The 19,530-nt window shown below is 34.8% G+C and overlaps 1 protein-coding gene across 5 annotated transcripts in view; it reads left to right on the forward strand.

Annotated features, from left to right (window-relative positions):
* LOC6649216 (syntaxin-binding protein 5) overlaps positions 1 to 19,530 on the forward strand; it is a 28,832-nt gene that overhangs the window by 5,298 nt on the left and 4,004 nt on the right. For 3 of the 5 annotated variants that reach the window (XM_047012443.1, XM_047012444.1, XM_047012445.1), the window contains exons 2-15: positions 1,234 to 1,374; positions 1,467 to 1,751; positions 2,034 to 2,131; positions 2,211 to 2,399; positions 2,659 to 2,793; positions 2,894 to 2,957; positions 3,035 to 3,242; positions 3,327 to 3,402; positions 3,475 to 3,629; positions 3,703 to 3,884; positions 3,959 to 4,447; positions 4,525 to 4,664; positions 7,967 to 8,144; positions 12,353 to 13,307. In XM_047012443.1, the coding sequence (XP_046868399.1) occupies positions 1,629 to 1,751; positions 2,034 to 2,131; positions 2,211 to 2,399; positions 2,659 to 2,793; positions 2,894 to 2,957; positions 3,035 to 3,242; positions 3,327 to 3,402; positions 3,475 to 3,629; positions 3,703 to 3,884; positions 3,959 to 4,447; positions 4,525 to 4,664; positions 7,967 to 8,144; positions 12,353 to 13,307 (2,992 nt within the window). In that variant the 5' untranslated portion in view covers positions 1,234 to 1,374; positions 1,467 to 1,628. Of the gene's footprint in view, positions 1 to 1,233; positions 1,375 to 1,466; positions 1,752 to 2,033; positions 2,132 to 2,210; positions 2,400 to 2,658; positions 2,794 to 2,893; positions 2,958 to 3,034; positions 3,243 to 3,326; positions 3,403 to 3,474; positions 3,630 to 3,702; positions 3,885 to 3,958; positions 4,448 to 4,524; positions 4,665 to 7,966; positions 8,145 to 12,352; positions 13,308 to 18,434; positions 19,060 to 19,530 lie in introns of all 5 variants that reach the window. The other 2 variants (XM_023179533.2, XM_047012446.1) reach the window with 2 other exon arrangements.

Here is a 19,530-nt window from a genome sequence, read left to right on the forward strand (position 1 = left end):
GTGCATATAGGAAAAACTCTACTTCTATATATATATATGTATATTAACACACACACACACACACATAGTATCTATTGTAAGTAAGTGTGTGTGTGTGTATATGTGGTGTATTGTTGTGCAACATAATGTCGAAGTCATAGTTCTCTCTCTCTTACTCTCTCTCCTTGTTTCTCTCTCTATCTGTTTGTGTATCCGTGTGTATTTCCAATTAACTATAACAATCACTTTGGTCCTAACAGCAGCCAGCAACATCCACAGCATCATCTCTTTCTCTAGATCTCATTTATTTTCATTAAAAGACAAAAGAGGATTCAGATTGAAACGTGCCACCTACTATTTTTACCCTCCTCCCATCACCCCCGCCCAGCGTTGTTCTGCTCTGCCATAAATTAATCTTAATTAATCCCATCGCCCGCCCCGTAAACCAATTGATGATGATCCATATTTATGTAATCATATCAGTTAACTCGTTAAATGCTTTCATCACGAATTTCAATTAAATGCGAAATTACTGAGATTCAGCTTAGAATTAAAAAGGGAATCTCAGGATTCAATCTAATATTACTAATATTAAGTGTCTTTGCCCTTGAATTTAAATCAAATCCCGATTAATGGTTCATTTACTCTTTGATTCTACTGAAATCGTAGGTAACAGTGGAGAGAATGTTATAAAAATAGGATATATATGAAAAGGATATATGCCAAGGCAACTAAGATAACAAAAAGTGAGTGTTAGTGTAGTTACATTAGTGTACTTACATCCTAGCATACAGATCTGCTTTTGTTTAACATAAGAGTTTTTAACCGTGTAATTAAAGTTTATATATTTTAGAGTAGAGACATTCTTTAAACGAATAGTAAGTCAAAAGAATAAAACTAAATCGACAGTAGAAAAAAATGCGATTATTTGTCTCTAAAAGGCCAAGGTCAATAGTCTGAAAGTTTTCAAAGCCCTTTCATTAGCTAGAAAATATTTTATACATATATTCATATCTGTAACGAATTCTCTCATTAGTAGACTTTGCCATAACATTACCGAAACGCTTGAACAAGTTGGGAATCATAACTAAATGAAGCGAAAAAACGAAAATATAGTTTTAAGTTTATATCTAGCAATATTTTCAAAGAAATTCGTAAACTTTTTTCACTCTACCATTTGCAATTTTCTACCATATCAAATTAAATTAACATTTTTCTCATCTATTTGTGTTTCTTGTTTTTGTTTACTTACAGCACTTGACTCGACTACTGCTAATCTAGTTTCACTTTCCAATAAACAACAACAACAACTAGAAAACTCTGTGAGCAGTAAAATTTAATCAAGCAAAAGATTAAAAGGAAAACACTTATCAATATTTTCAAACCCCTCCAAAAGTAAAAAAAAAAAAAAACAAATACAAAAAACCCACTTGGCATTCTCTCTCAGCGCACTAAAGTCTACTGAAACTCCGTCTTAACTTACTTAGGCCCCAAACCACGCGTCGTCCCTAAAACCACGTCCTTAACACCAAGTCAACCAAGTCTTCTCCAAACATTTAAAGCGCATTCTTCTCGAGATCGCCCTATCGTCATTGTAACTTTTTCGTGCCGGACAGTGTGAGAGTGGAGGATCGACTCATGTTAGAAAAATGAAAAAGTTCACATTCAAAGGAGTTCTAGATGGATTTCGACAAAGCGTTCAGCCCCAAGCCACACGACAAGAGCAGGAAATCCAAGAGCAATTGAAAGCCGATCATTTCAAATTACAAAAAGTAAGTAAAAATCTACTATCCATTTTTCTATATAGAGTGTACAATCGTATTCAGGGCATTTGTTGCAGCTAGCGGGTGTTTTATTTGGTAGCTGCACTAAAATTTCAATAATCTATCATAAGACACACGCGGCTATGACCGATGTCTTTCTTAGCCAACAATAATAATAAAAAAAAAAAGTGGAACAACTAATAAGAAAACATTGTCTATCTGTGTGTGTGTTTGTGAGTAATATTAAACTATTTAATCTCTTTTTTTTCTCTTGTGTGTGTGTGTGTGTAGACCTTTCGTCATGGCTTTCCATTTTCGCCCACATCGTTTGCCTTTGATCCTGTACAAAAACTATTAGCGATTGGTGATAAATCCGGCTACATACGCATGTAAGTATAAAACTATTAAAATTAATCTAAAATTAAGTTTTTACCTTATGTTAATTGAAACTTTTCAATTCAAAACTAGTTTGGGTCGACCTGGGGTCGATGCTCATGCCAAACATGAGGGCGAATCTGAATGTGCTGTACTCTTTGCCCAATTCCTGGTCAATGAGGGGGCATTGGTCACTGTGACCGCCGATGATACCATACATTTGTGGAACATACGCCAAAAGACTCCGCGCATTGTGCAGAGTCTGAAATTTCAGCGAGAACGGTAAGTGAAAATTATTCCGGCCAAACCGTTCAATTATTTCGTTGCATACTTTTTGGGGGAGCAATGTAAACCCCCAACGATGCAAATTTAATGCACTTGAAAACGTTTTCTGGGCCATATAAAGTCATTTACTAAATGTTTCTCACTAGCAAAAGTGTAGAGAATTTAATTACGTTTTAAATGAGCTTAACTAATTAAAATTTCCTTCTCTCTCTCTCTCTTTGTCTCTTCTCTGGCTATGTGTGCTTGGGTCTGTCAGGGTCACTTGCATACATTTGCCTGTAGGAAGCAAATGGCTGTATGTAGGCACCGAGAAGGGTAACATACACGTTGTTCACATAGATACATTTGCACTTAGTGGATATATTATTAACTGGAATAAAGCAATTGAAGTGTAAGTATACCAAATCTAATAAACATTATTCAATTATTTGCCTGTTTGTTTTGTTTAGTTTGTTGAGAATGTAGGTAAATGTTTCATCCATGTATTTCAGGGTTAGAACTAGTCATCCAGGTGCTGTGATTGCGTTATGTGATAATCCATTGGATGCAAACAAGGTATATATAAAAATCTAATAAATTAATTTTCTAATTAATTTCTTTTAAACTATTAATTTGTTTACCCTTTTGTTTAGTTGCTTATTGCATTTGAATGTGGTCTGCTTGTATTATGGGATCTAAAGGCCAAATGCGCTGAGATACGATGGCAGGCTGCCGAGGCTGTTAAATCATTGGCTTGGCATTATGAGGGCAAATATTTTGTATCATCGCACACAGATGGCTCCATTTGTTCGTGGCCCACCAAGCCGCAGCCCAAGCCGCAGTCACAAGTTTGTCCGCATGGTAAACAAACGATATTGAGATAAAGTATTCATTAATATTTCAATGATTTCTGTTCTGTTCTGTTTTTTTTTTTTTTTGTTTTAGCAAAAATTAATAAAGATGGCATTGCGGAAAAATGTAAACCGATATATAAAGTTGACTTGAAGTCTAGCACAACTGGGTAAGTAATAAGTCTCTCCTTATCTTAATATATATAATCATTTTGTTAATTCTTTCCTTCCTCTTGGTCTAGTGAAACTTTCACCATTTTCTCTGGCGGTATGCCATCCGAAAAGGGCTCCAAATCGAATTGTATTACTGTTATGGTGGGCAAGGCCACAACTGTTCTAGAAATGGAGCATACCGTTTGCGATTTCATAACCCTCTGTGAAAATCCCTGGCCATGTGGTATAGTTTTATTTGTTGGTTTCGTTTTCTTTATATATATATATATATATATATAAATTTGTTGCCTTTCTAGAAACCCAAGATCCGTATGCCATAGCTGTGCTACTTCAATATGACTTAGTATTAATAGACTTATTAACACCCGGTTTTCCATGTTTTGAATCGCCTTATCCAATGGACTTACACGAATCACCTGTTACATGTTGCACATATTTAACCGATTGCCCATCGGATTTGGTTCCTGCTTTTTATTCAGTGAGTTCACCAACAACACTTCCTTTCGATATATATGTACATAAATTGAATTCGTTTTCTATATATTTCTGTAGGTTGGTCGCACAACGACTAGTAAAAAAAGTTGCTTCTCGGAACGGGAATGGCCCATATCGGGCGGAGAATGGTCGCCCGCTTCATGCAGTTATTCAGAGATTGTTATTACCGGTCATCAGGATGGTAGTTTGAAATTTTGGGATTCCGGTGCGGGCACATTACAAATCCTGTACAAACTGAAAACGGCGAAAATGTTTGAGAAGCCACGTGGCGGACATGTCGCATCATCGCATCCAAACGATACCGATAATCCATTGGCCGTTCATTTGATATTCCTTTGCTCTGAATCGCGTCGCTTGTGTGTTGCCGGTGCCATGGGCCAAGTGATGTTATTCAAATTCCGTAAATGTGAATCGACATCCGAAGTGCTTGTGCTCGAGATACCAATACTCTATGAGAATTTTGATGATATATATGGCACATCACCGGAATGTGATTTCCTAACGGGTCATCAGGTGCAAAAGAACGAGTCAAGTGAATCCGACAAGGTTAGTTTATCATCAGAAAATACGGATGATTCCCAAAATATCCAAGTTTCATACGATTTCTCTTGATTTACCCTCAGACGGAATGCAATCTTAAAGTACGTTTTGGAGCCCAGCGTAAGCCACCTGGTTTTCAATCGCAATTGGTATGCCTAACCACTGGTCCCAATCGTCGTAATGTGCAGGTCACCTCGTTGTGCATCAATTCCAGTTATGGCCTGTAAGTAAAGTCAGTCAATAGCCAAAAGTCAAGTCAAACTATCATCACCTGACACCACCGCAATAACCACTAACACCACCATCCCACCATCACCACCACCAACAACAACAACAACAACCACCAAGCCATCACACATCACTCGACACACGCATAGACACAACAAACACCACCACAACTACCACCACCACCACCACCAGGACAACATGGCGTTAAATGAAGGACTTTAATTATAGAAAACAAACCACCTCCTGCCTCTCGAACCCCGGACCCCCTAAAACCCAAAAAAACCAAAAACTAATTTGAATTTTAGACGTAGTCTAGTTTTGTATAACTATCAAAATGCATGACGTTTTCTGAAAACAAAAACAAAAAAAAAAAAACCAAAACAAAAGCCTGTGACTAGACACACTAAAGCCCTAATAAGTCGTACTATAAAAGAAAAACAAAAAAAAAAACCAAGCGCCTTTACGCCTATACTAAACGCCGCCCCCGCCCTCGCCTCCCCCCATTTCCCCATCTCTAGACGCACTTAAAGCTTTTGTTAATTGCCTTTTGTTTGCGTTGTGTATTTCGTAGTGTACGCGTAACGTACATACATACAAAACTCTCTGTATATGCAACAGTTGCTGCAACAAGCAACCAGAACAACAACAGCAACAACAACTAGAAGAAGAAGCAAACATATTGACAAGACCCCAACCCCCCAAGCCCAAGTCCAAGTCCAAGCCCCAAAGCCAGAAGCCAGAAGCCCCCAACTCCCAATGTCAAACCCTGAACCCAACCCTTAACTAACCGCTAACCTTAACCAAGAATTCCTAACCACCCAATTAATGCCTGCCTCAATGCCAACAACATTTAGAATGACTGACTGGGACCGTAAACGGACCGAACTGGACACAACAAAAGCAACAATTTAGTGCCTGGTGTGTGTGTGTGTGTGCGTGCCTACGTGTTTGTGTGTGTGGGTTCGTGGCGTGCGTTACGTTGCGCTTTCCGTTCCGTTACGTTACGTTACGTTCCATTGCGTGTGTGCGTGCTTGCGTCGAAAGTTAATTGAGTTTGAAATTAAATTTGTGATTTATCTTTTATGCCCTGTACCTTATGCCTCTATTTACCTGTAATTTCTATCCACCTTTAAATTTTTAGAAGGAAACATTTGCTAATTTAGAAACTATCTATAGAAGTATATATGTATGTATGTGTGTGTGTGTGTGTGTGTGTGTGTGTTTTTATGTAATCCCCAATTGATACTCTATAGCCTAGTCCGTCTGTAATTTTATTAGTTTGTATCTATCCAAGAGAACATCGACTCTTTAGTTCCAAAGTTCCTTTTTTTGACATTTGTATGACATATGGGTCAGTACCTATAATCAATGATTCAATCTTCAAAAATATAAAAAATAATACGAATTAGGTCCTTTTTGTGAAAGCTTTAGAAAAAAAGAGGTAGCTCTGCCATAGCCAAGATTCTGATCAAACGAGTCGTTGACACCAAAAAGAAGAACAAATTCGTTAATAAACTAAAGTGATTTTCCTATGCAATGGATTGGAAATCTTTGAATGATAGTTTGTTAAAAAATCCAAAATATTTAGTTTTAGCTCATACAAATGTTTGTTTTTTAATATCATTTCGTCAATTCTTGAACGATCCTTTCCATTAGTGTTGTTTCGCTCGAGTCTTTTTTGACTCACGCACTTGTTTACTCAATGACTCAGTTGTTCACCGACTCACTTGTTCAGCTTTTCTCAGACGGAGTGTAGATAAGTACATTAACAGGAATCATTGGCCACTTAAACAAATGATTGGTAAAAACTCATATTCTTTTACTTTTTTCTGAAAATACTTCATCTTAATAATTAGAAAAAAGCTAATAACCATGTCCTATTAAATGATTTATTAATTTTAAAATAAATGAATAGATAATATGGATTCGTAAGCTCTATCTATAGTAGAAGATTTTTTAATCGTTGCAAGTTTTCGACTGCTGCTAATACATATGTTCATATACATATGTATGCATACTTTTACTCTTCTCATATAAGAACTGATCAGACGCTTTAAAAAATAATACAAGTTGGATCAGTCGGAACAATTAAATCAGTACAGACTGAACAAAAGAGTCAGTGAGTCAACTGAACACGTACATTAAAGAGTGAGCAAATTAATGAGTGATTAACTTATTCACTTATTCAAAAATTAGTCAGTGAAGTCCTTCATCAAAAATGAGTCATTAGGCCCAACACTTCTTTGTTTAGTAAATGTATAAGTATGTTTTAAAGTATATGAATTTCGAAACAATTGAAATAACTCTGTAACTAGTAAGATCAAATTTTAAGATTTTATTAAACAAGTTATTCAAAACGAGCGGTGGCTTTTTCGAAAGGTTTAGATGGCCTAGAAATGAGGAACTCATTTCAGTAAGCGAGTGAACATGTTCTTTTTTGACTCAGTCACTTATTCACTGGCTCACATGTTCAATTATTCATTTACTCATATGATTAACTTTTTTCCCCTACTTGTCTCCCTTTCACATAATCTGTTTGCAATAACAGAGCAATTAAACAAGTTAGTCAGTAAATAATTGAGTAAATGAACAACTGAACAAGTGAGCCATTAAGACAACAATTGAAAGACAGAACTGGTGAATAAGAAAAAAAGTGAGCGGGGAAACCAATGAGTAAGGGAATAACAGAGTAAAGAAACAAGTGAGTGAGTCAACTGGTTCATTATATTAAGCTGAAACTATATTTAAGTCGGCCATTCAACAAGTCTTAAGGATAAGGACATGCAGGATATTTGTAAAAGTCGGAAACTTTCAGAACAGCTTCTTAAATGCATTTCTCCTATTGTAATGTCAATCAAAATCCACAACCAAATCAAAACGAGTTGAGGAATCTTTTGGAAAAGTAGCAAACTCCTTGAGAATGTGTGTGTGTCTGTATGTGTGTGTGTGTCTTAGTTTGTTGTAGTTAAATATTTGGTACAGGGTATTTCTGATTGTCGGCAAGCCTCGACTTGAATGCATTAATTTTTCTTAGGTTTTTGTGTTTTATTTGTTAATTCGTATGCCGCCTACTACATAATTAATATAATAATTCTTTTTTTTTTTTGTCTTCTTTTGCTTTCTGAAATATTGAAAATTTCTCGATTTATCTCTACTTTTGATTCTTTGCTCTCTTTCATTGCCCTTTTGTTGATTGTTTATTTTTTAATTTATTGTTTCATTTTTGTTTTTCTTTATTGTTTTTTCTTTCTATAAATTTCTTTGTTGTTGTATTTGATTTTTAATTTGTATTTTTAGAATGGCTTATGGTACCGAATATGGACTTGTCATAATTGATATAATCCAAAAAATTTGCCTATTGAGTGTTGCATGTCCCGATCTATATGGCGCACATGATCCTTATTCGCGAACACCAAAAAGTCCAAAACGTATTGAGAATAAAGAGGAGCAAAGCCGTTCGCCTAGTTCAGATCAGGTAAGTGTGATCTTAAACGATCCAAATGAAAAAGAAAACAATACAACACATAGTAAATGATAATGGAGAATGAGCAACTACAACTACAACAACAACAACAACTACATATATACATAACATTTACAACAAAATGACAAATAGCGCCAGATACTCTTCTATATATACATACATACATACTTACTGCATACGATTGCAACTACAAGTACAATAACAACTATTACAACAATAATGCTAACAACAACAACAAACAAGAACAACTACAACAACAACTGCAAAACAACTTTAGTTCGTTCATTTCACACACACACAAAAACTGAATCAAAATTATATCTTTTTATTATTCTATTCTAAATGCTAAAAAAAAAAAAACAAGAATTTTACGTAGCAAAAATAAAGTTTTGAAACATTTAAAACAAAACTAAACATATACTTAAACTAATTCAGTCAATGTCTTAATTGTTTAACGTTTCTTTTGCTATATATTGATTGTATTCCCGATTTTTCTCAATTTTATTTTGTGTACAAAATCAATTTCCATAATGTTATACGATATTTGTATCAAAATTTATAGCAATGTGATTAATTTTTTTGTTTTTCTTTAATACACAGTCACACACACACACACACACACACACAGAGACATACAGACACATACATATACATATACATATGCATATGCATACATACAAACACTTAAGCAAGCTAATTACTTACTAAATATCTATACTATACTTACTATATATATATAATTATATAAAAACTTATATGAATCTATAGATACTTACATAAAATATAATCCTCTAACTACTAACCCAACTAAAAAAAAAAAAAACAACAAACAAATTTACTTATATATCTGCATACATACATATATAATATTAGATTAGTAACAACAAAAAAAACAATTAACATTTAAAAGTCTTAGTTTATCTCAACTACTCTTGTTTTTTCTTTTTGTTTTTTTGTTTTATTTACTTTTTGTTTAATATTTCTTTCTGATTTTGTTTTTTGTTTCGCTCCTCCCTCCCTTTTGACTTTTTGTGCGTTTTCTTCTAAGGTCTTTCTAAGGACCTTGAACTGAAAGGTCAAGCATGACCTGACCTATAAGCTATCTTTATCTATCTATCTTTCTCTCACTCTCGCTCTAACTATCTCTCTTTCTGTTGCAATTAACATCGAAAAAAAGTAGAAACATATAAGTAGTGTGTGTGTTTTATTTTCTTCTCCTGTGTTTTTTTGTGAAATTTTCATTTGCCTGTATAAAGAATAATATGATAAATAAAAAAAAAATTGAAAATAAATGAAAATGAAACGAAAAACTAATTAAAAGTCCAGTTATACGTGTCAGTTAGGCTGTTATTTGGCTAGGATCTGCCCTGAATTATTATTATTATCCTTCACTCGCCCGCGCGCTCTATCTCTATGTGTCTCTCTCTCTCTCTCTGTCTCTTTCTTTTTCTCTCTCTCTCTCTGTCTGTCTCTCTGTATCTCTATCTTATTCACATTTCTGAACGCACAAAATGCAGCATGGTAAATCATTAAATTGAATAAATTATATATTAATAATTAAAACATTGAAATTTATGTTATTTTTCTGCACGTTATATGCATTGAATTAAATTGGAATTGAAATTGAATTTGAATTTGTTTGAAAAGCCCGCGCCCGCCGCCCTTTACCTACATACATACATATATGTGTATAGAGAATGTAATTATATTGAACGATTGATTGATTGATGATGGTTTGTTTGTTTGTTTACTGTAGGGCATAGCAAACATGCAACAAAAAAAAAAAAAGAAACCTAAAAAATTATTTCGAAACGTCCATTTTCTATTCTCTACACGTCCTCAGTGTTTCTCTCTCTCTGTCTCTATCTATCTCTGTGTGTATCACTCTTTCTCTCTCTGTGTACTAACTAATTGGTTATATATATATATATACATATATATGGATCCATATACCTATATATATGTACATATATGTTTATGTAAATCTGATTACTAATAATTGGTTAGAGCTCGAAATGAATGTGCGTGTGTTTGGTTGTGTGCGTGTGGGTGAATGTTAGCCTAAACTTTTCATTGCCTACTTTTCTGCTACCAAACTAACAACCTAAAGACTCTCATCCTGTCAACTTTCTCTAATGTAACATTAATTAAATTAATTAATTAACAAACAGAAACAAGAAAACAAAAAAGAACACGAATAAAGTACAAATAAATCACAAATTAATTTATTTCATGTTATGCAATTTGCATATATATGTATGTATGTGTACATATGTATGTATGAATGTATGTACGTATGTAAAAGTATGTGTGTGTATATGTATATGTATGTACGTAGTTGAATCACTTCTATTATCCTGTATGTATTGCCTGTATGTGTGTGCGTGTGTGTGTGCCTGTATTTAAATTAAAAAAAAAAACACATTTTTGAAGTTTTTCAAATCTTAAAAACAAAAATTGTTTCAAGTCTTAAACAGAACCTTTCGTATTGTTGGTAAAAACAACTCATGTTAAAACAAGAATCTCCAATTTTTATACAAATATATGTACACATACACGCGCACCCACACGCACACACACACACAAACATACACACAGAGACACAAACACACAAACGACAGCAATACAGCGTATTGCAAATTGTACAACCAAAAATGCAAAGAAACACACACACACAAACACTATATTCATGTATATACATAGAAGTACGATCAACTGCAACAAGAATTGGGCAAGAAAACAAGCAAGAATCTATTTTAAAAAACATATCGATATATTCTTACCGAATAGTTATCGCATAACGATTTGTGTCAATTCCCACCTGAATGAAATTCACAAAAATTTATGGGGTAAATAGACTAAATGGAATTCAAACTGCTTAGGATCAATAGAAATAAAACTGCTTAGGTTATAAGGAATTGAACCTGCTTAGGATCAATAGAATTAAAACTGCTTAGGTTAAATGAAATTAAAACTGCTTGGAATCAATAGAATTAAAACTGCTTAGGTTAAATGAAATTAAAACTGCTTAGGATCAATAGAATTAAAACTGCTAAGGTTATCTCAATCGTGACAATGAAAATGCTATTCCATTGTCTGCCGTTGAAATATAATTTGAAAGATTATTTATAAAAGTGGTCAATTCGATAAACTGTATACCCGAATATCATGCTCCATCAGAGCTTTAGATCTTACGCTAATGGCTTTTACCTTGTGGCTTTACATGTTTTTTGTTTATTATATATATATATATATTGTAATTTTTTTTATGTTTTCGATTTTCTAAAGCCAAAAATCACTATATTTTTATAGTATATCGTCAAAAATTTCATTAAAATAGTGCAAAAATGAAAAATAATCGTTTTTTTTTAAATTTTGGAAATACTTTTTTTTTAGAAACTTCTTAGAGTAAACGAATTTCCCCAATTGACTTAAAAAATAGTCAGTATTGATTATTGTATAAAACATTAAGGCAGTCTTAAGTCCAAGTTGAGTTTGATTTTAGTTAAACAAATTTTTTTTTTGCGCAGGAACGTATCTAGAAAAGGCTTAAGACATTTAAGAGTGAAGATTTGTCGAAAGACTTACTAGTTGGTGGAATAAAGAGCTAAAGAAGTCAAGAAATATCTGAAATGCAGACATTTGGGGTCTCTCCAGACTTAAAATTAAGATCTATACTCCAGCCAAGATCCGTCCATGATTTTGTGATATCGATAGTTTCCTAAAATTATAGTTCATGGTCACAAAACAATTCTCTGAGGTGAAGCTTAAAATTAAATTTAGTTTAACCTTTCGGCATGATAATCGATATATTCTCTACTCTATTATCGATATGATATTGATTGTTCCTATATATGTATGTATATAAACTTGTTGTATGTATTTCTTACCCCTGCTACTTGTTAGCTTGTTCGTACTTCCAGCCAACCCGTTTTGTTTCCTTGTTTCTTTACTTGGTTGGATGTGATGCGTCTATTGGTTGAGCCGGTTGTACCTCCTCCTCCACTCCAATATGAAAATTCCCCTTGACAACATTTTTGTTCTCAAAAAAAAAAAAAAACAAAAAAGAAAAGAAAACAAGAAAAACTAAATTATGCCCATAACAAAAAAAACTTAAACAGATATAGAACAAACCAAAAAAAAAAAAACCAACTACCTCCCCTCACTACTACTACTCCTCCTACTACTGCTTAATTTAGCTAAACGACACAACTAGCCCGGATAGTCCATCAATTGAATTCATACCCGAGGCGAATGAGGCATATGCAACAGGAACTGCGGCGCCCGCCACTGAATCCTCAAGCGCCTCTCGACCCAATTCCCCCAGCGGCGAATCACCGCAGGTGATTAACAGTACCAAAGAGACACTTGTCAGTGGTCTATCATCAGCAACTGCATCAAATCTCGCCTCATCAATAATGGCCAAGAGTCCGCAGAGGGATGAGCCGGCTGCTCCGTCAGCTGCAACTTCAGCTTCAGGCTCAGCTGCGGCTCCAGCAACAGCTGCTGATCGCCGCAAATCCATGTCATGGAAAACATTCAATTTAAAGCGTCAATTATCGAAAGTCAATATGAAAATCGGTGGCCTCAATGTCAATACCGATATAGAGTCAATCAAGAATAGTTCAATTTTCTATGCAACCAAGGAGACTTCCCCAGAGGGTAGCAGTGTCGATGAATTGGCCGCATCCGTTGAGGAATGCAAAGAAGATGATAGTGCTGACACCACGGCCCTCAATTCAGAGGCAGCCACGCCCAGTGGTGGCAGTGGTGGCGGTAGTGGTGCAGCTGCAGCTGCAAGTGGAGCCAAAATGCGTGCATCCACCATCAGCGAGACGCCGGATGGTTATGAGCCGGTTAAACGTGTCGATTTCGAGCAAATGTCGGCAGCAGCAGTAACATCATCAGCATCGGCGGCATCCGGGGAACGGCCCAACAATCTGCCATTGTCACAGGAGACTCAGCAGCAGCAGCAACAGCAGCAGCAGCAGGCACCACTTAAGCCATCGCGTCAAAAATTCAAAGAGAAGTCACGCGATCAGCGTCTGTTATCGGTGCCAAATATCAAATATCAGCCACGTGATTTACGCAGCGCCGTTAAAACATTGAAAAACGATGTTTCGCCATTGACAACGAGTGGCGGCAAAAAGATACGTAAGTATGACCCGAACCATGAAAAATCAAAAGAAAACCCTCCTCAACACCACCCCCTTACCACTTATTGCCTAACCTTGCCCACCCACCACGCCCCCAGCCCCCCCCTCTTTAAGCAACCAACCATACAATTCCAATATCGAACGAACGAGAAAAGCGTGCGGGCGTAGAGGAGAAAACGAAACGAAAGAGAGATCGAAAGAAGACTTTCTTCCAAAAAATACAACAAAAATTTTATTGCTAGGCTTAAAACAAAAACGTTAAATCTTTTACCCATACACCTAAATAAGGCTCACACACACACACACATATACATACATACATATACACAAACTTACTATAATTGGTGCTCCTAATTTTAATAATAATAATAATAATGATCGTTCGATCGATCGATCGATCGGTGATGATGATGCTGATTTACCATGTCTACTTTTGGGCGTTGTGTCTAGGATTGAATTGGTATTAATCCATATTGATTTTCATATAGCTCATATATCTCAAAGTCCATAACATTTTCAGTCGAATCACAACAAAAGAAAAGGCCAACTTTATAAACGCTTTAAAAGAAAGTTTTCACTTTTTTTAATAGTTCCTAAGCTTAATTCAATGCCAAAAAACATTTGAAGCGAATTCTCGAGCCTTTATGTTACTGATTAATTGACTGAACTTTGCCATTCATAATCCATATATACAGCTAAACAGATTTAGAGACCTAATTAAATAACCTTAATGTGATTATGACACAGGCCGACATGAATTGTGTGGTGACTAACTAATTAATTGGGGGGAACGCCTATTCAGAATATTAACTAGGGTTTTGCCCATTGCCTCCAGATTTAGTGAAATTCAGGGAGCTGGTGTTACAATTCCCAAAAAAAATGCACCCAAAAGTATGCTATAGAAGCACAAACTTTTTTTTACATTTTAGAACAGATTTTAGAATGTTCTCTTTAAATAATAAATAATTAAAATAATAACATTACTTAATAAACATATTTTTAAATGCAAGAGATTCCATAAGATCTTTAAAATTAACAAAAAAAAAAACCCTTCAACTGTCTATAGCATACTTTTGAATGCAAATTTCACACGTCTTAGAGGCTCACCCTCTATATATTATAGCAAAAAAGTTAAGTTAAATTTAAATTATTAATGGGTTTAAATAATAAAGTTTGAGTTCAATTAAGTTAAATCCAGTTACTTTGTAACATTTTTTTACATTTTTATCTTAAGCCTAAAGTGATGAACTAAAACTAAGTACAGGTTCCTAATCACACCCGCCAATTGCTAAAGAATTCCTTAAACTTAAACTTAATTACTTTTTCTCAAGACCTCAAAAATGTCGGCCTGCTTGATTGATCGAAAAATACAAACTTGTTAAGTTTTGGTCATCCATTCCTAGCCCTTCACCCCGCACCCTCCCTCGCTCCCTCACTGTCTCTCTAACTGTTTTCTATTGACGTCGCTAAGAGTATTTTAATTACATTTTTTTCTTTGCCTTTTCATTTTTTGTATTCCTTATATATTAAAAATTTGTGTTTAGTTAGCAAAAAAAACAAAAAAGCAAGCAAGCAAGTTTGTAGAAACTTTTGATATGCCATATATACATGCATATATATATATATATAAACATAAGTAGCCCGAAATTCAACCACCCAAACTAACCAACCAACAAACCGAACCACCCACCCATCCCCCCTGGAACCCTTTGAAATCGTATTGCCCGCTCTCCTTGAACCTAAAAAATCCCCAATTCAAATTTAATGTTTGAATGTTGGAAATTGTTATAAAAAAACAAAAACAAAAACCAAAAACACAGCGGCTTCACTTTAATGATTTTTGAAAATAGCCAAAAAGGAAAATTTGCATTTTGTAGTAGAAAATAAAAAACAAAAACAAAAAACCAAGCCAAGCAACTTGTATTTAGCAACAATAATAATAACAACAACAATTATAGTTTAAGCCAAAATGTGCACTATCCAAATACCACAATAACAATAGTTACAATAACAACAACAACAATAAGCAACAAAAAATAACAATGAATGAATTTCTTAACTATCTACTACTACTATATATTCTATATATTCTTCTTCCTTCAACAACAAATCTGAACCAAAAAAAAAAAAACCAAATCGAAATCGAAAAACAAACGAAAAACGAAATCGAACTCCAAAAACTAGGCAACAGCTGCAGAAGAGCTGCAATACAACTGCCTTTATGTGATTGTATGGAAGTTCTTTGGTAATTCAACAACTACATAATACAGCAACGATCATGCACGCATACACACACATACATATATAAACTCACCGATACACACACACACACACACACACAACCACACAGAAGCAGCACTTATCACCAGCACCACCACCAAAAACAACAACAACGAACCACCATCATTCCACCAAAGCGAACTAAGTATATATTATGTACTTTTTTAATATATAAAACCATAAATACACCTACACCTACACCCACACACATACACACACACACACACATATGTATACACATAAATACATAACATATTTCTCACAATTAGAGAAAAAGAAAGTTAATAACAATGATATTGATGGAGAAGATAAAGTAGAAGCAGAGTAGAGGCCAGCGGCAAGCATAAAAGGCGGCGGTAACACATCAACGACACAAATTTATACACTATTTCTCTCTTTCTTAATATCTATCTATCTATCTGTCTCTCTCTCTCTCTATCTCTATCTATCTATCTCTCTTTACCTATACATAGGTATAGGTATATAAGCAAACATATTTGTAATATATAGTATGCATAACTGTTGTCTAAACTGAATAAGAAAATCAAATTGAACGAAATTGTTAAAACACACACAAATTATATATCATGGCATCAAAAACTCATAAAAAAGACTTTAAATGTAACCAAATCACTTTGTTCTTTGTACCAAACTCACAGAGAAGAATGTTGTGACTCTCTATATATGTATATAACCTATCCCATATACAGACATATATGTATATATATATACACAAATTGAGAATGAATGGGAGAATTATAGTTGAAAGAAAAATCTGTTATGTAAGCTCAATATGTGGGAAGAGAAATGTTTGTATGTTTGTTTCATTTCATTGTCTCATTCATCATTCAATCAACTTTTCTATTCCTATTTCTACGATCTTTTATTATTCTTTCTAACCTAACTTTATCTATTTATTCACCCAATATGTGTACATCTGTTTAAAGAACTATTTATATTTAAACATTAACCAACACTGAACATCAAGCAAGATACGAGGGCAAGGAAAAGACAAAACTTTACATACACTATCTTCCTCTCCCTTTCTCTCTCTCACTCTGTCTGTCTCTCTACCCTTTTCTCTGTTGCTGTCTTCGAAAATTGTGCGGAATTTTGTCGTTTTGTTCGTTTTTCTGAAGTGTGTCCCCCCCTTTCCCCTTCCCATCCTTTCTACCAGCCTAACTTGTTGATTTTCTATTGAAAAATACAATATATATGTTTAAAAATATTGTAAAATTATAATATTTCACAAAAAAAAAAAAAAAAAACAAATATATATATATATATTCTTTATAACTTTTTGTTTTGTTTTTGTTTTGATGTTGTTGAGTTTGGCCTTTTTAACATTGTCCTTTCATTTGCTTTGTGTTATAATGCCTTCTTATTATACTTCTTAGTCGTTCTTCAGTTAAAAAAAAAACACCTTAATGTACATATTGAAACAAAATATTATGAAGAGAAATCATAAATGAAAAAACAAACACACATATATATATATATGTATGTATATCTTTCACTACTCATACATAGGATTGTTTAACTTAATTTATTTCTGTTGTCTATCAAGCAAAAATACTTATTCAATTAACATTAAATTCTTTATATTGTTATCTATCGATATATATATATATATATATACTTTTAATACTGGTTGGTGTTTTCTCGTCGTGTTTATATATCTCGCCTTTATCACCAAATATTTTCCACCATTTGTCACCTATTTTTATTTTTGTTTCCTAACAATGCGTCCACCACATCTGTCGCTCGCTATATACCTCCATTACCTATGTGTGTTGTTTTATAAAATCCGCGTTTGTCTCTCACCATGCACTCACACACACACACACACACACACCAAACACCATACTCACTCACACACACACGTCACACACACATTCTATTTAACCAGAACCAAATACTCAATTATCTGATCAAACAAAAATTCAAGTGACTTCAGTTTAATTTCAAATTAAACTTTTTAAGAATTCAAGTTCACAATGCTTTGAATAAGTTTCAAAAATTAATTTTTCTAAATTGTTAGCATTTACCAAGTCAAAATTAAAACGAAACAACACAAAAAATAAAGATTAATTTTGCACCAAATCCTTTACGAATTTTTGTAAAAATCATTTTCAAACATGATTTCATTTGAATGGAATTTAAATTTGTTTTTGATTCAAAATTCCAAAAATAAAATAACATAAATATAAAATAAATTCAATTGTCCAACACTGGACTGGAATTGTTCAACACCTTTTTGCATATTTCGCAAGTTTTTGCGTTTTAAAATTTTGGTTAAGAAAAAAAAACAAAATTTAGCAAAGAAAATGTTGTTTCAAAAAGTTTGTTAATTAATATTTTTTGAGTTTTCTGGTTCACTCAGATCTTTGTTAATATTGCTATCTCCCTTACACGCACACGCACACACACACACACCACAAAATGAGAAAACTTTGTTATGCATATGTTTTGTTAACCGTTATGTTCAGCGTGTCTGCCTTAAACCCAAAAAAGTATGCTACAACTTTTTGTCACGTACACAGAAACTTTCACTTACACACACCCACACCCACACACACACACACACACACACACACACACAGACACTCTAAAAAGCAAACCAAATACACAAAACAAACCAAACAAAAAAAAAAAAAAAAAACAATTTTAAAAACAACCGAAACGAATGTTGAAATTCCATTCAATCATTTTAGTGCATTTATCTATCTATCAATTTCTCTCTTTCTCTCTCTCTCTGTCTGTCTCTCTCACCTTATGTTGTGTGTATCTTCTCTTTCTCTCTCGTCTCCATATTGTTTATTGTTTAATTATATTATTTGACCAGATCAATGGCAGTGGCAACGTTGGCGGCGCCGCAGCGACTGCAACTGCAAGTACATCGCAACAGCAGCAGCTGCAGCAACAGCAACAGCAGCAACAACAGCAACTGCAATCACAGCAGCAGCAGCAGCAACAGCAGCAATCACAGCAGCCGCCGATGATGATGACTGGTGATCCAACGCCGCCGGCAGCTGCGGGATCGGGATCGGGAACGGGAGCGGGCTCATGCTCAATTTATGGTGCAGATGATGCAGGTGCGGGTGTTGCTAGTGGCGGTAATGGTGGTGGTTTAATTGGTAGTGGTGGTGCGGGCGGCAGCAGCGGCAGCGTTGATCATCATCATCAGCAGCAGCAGCAGCAACAACAACACCAACAGCAGCAACAACTGCAACATCAATTGTCGTCCAGTTTATCCATATCGACATCATTTGATACTGAGATTTGGCCTATGCCAGGATATGGTGTTGATGTAACGGCAGGTGCAGGTGCGCATCATCAACAACAACAACATCAACAACAACTACAACAACAATATCAACATTCGCATTCGCATCCGCATCAAACATCCGTTATACAGCAACAGCAGTCAGTGACATCGTATGAATCTTTCAAAAAGTCCAAATCACAAGGTGGGAGCACAACAGAGCACAGTTAACAACAACAACAACAACAACAACTATTACAACAACAACAACAACAACAATAACAACAACAACCAGAACAACAAGAAAAACAACTGCAACCTGCAACCTACAGCAAGAATGCACCCATACAACCAATCAACCAACCAACAACAACAACAACAATAAGCATTCTATGTGTCTGCACACACACACACATACACACCCACCCACCCAAATACCCACACTTGAACACAGAGCACAACACGCACAATGACTCTCTGTCTCTCTCCTCTCTCTCTCTCTCTCTCTCTCTCTGTGTCTCTCTAGCTCTACACCTTTCGCTCGCTCAAAACTCTCTGTCTGTGTCTGTCTCACTCACACACACACACACACACACGAACACTTTGAATCAAATGGTGCACGTTGCTTGTGGTTTGCCAAAAGAAGAAAAGAAGAAGAAGATGATGAAGAGGGGGA

The sequence above is a fragment of the Drosophila willistoni genome, unplaced genomic scaffold (genome assembly GCF_018902025.1).
Source record: "Drosophila willistoni isolate 14030-0811.24 unplaced genomic scaffold, UCI_dwil_1.1 Seg143.1, whole genome shotgun sequence".
Taxonomy (NCBI): Eukaryota; Metazoa; Arthropoda; class Insecta; order Diptera; family Drosophilidae; genus Drosophila; species Drosophila willistoni.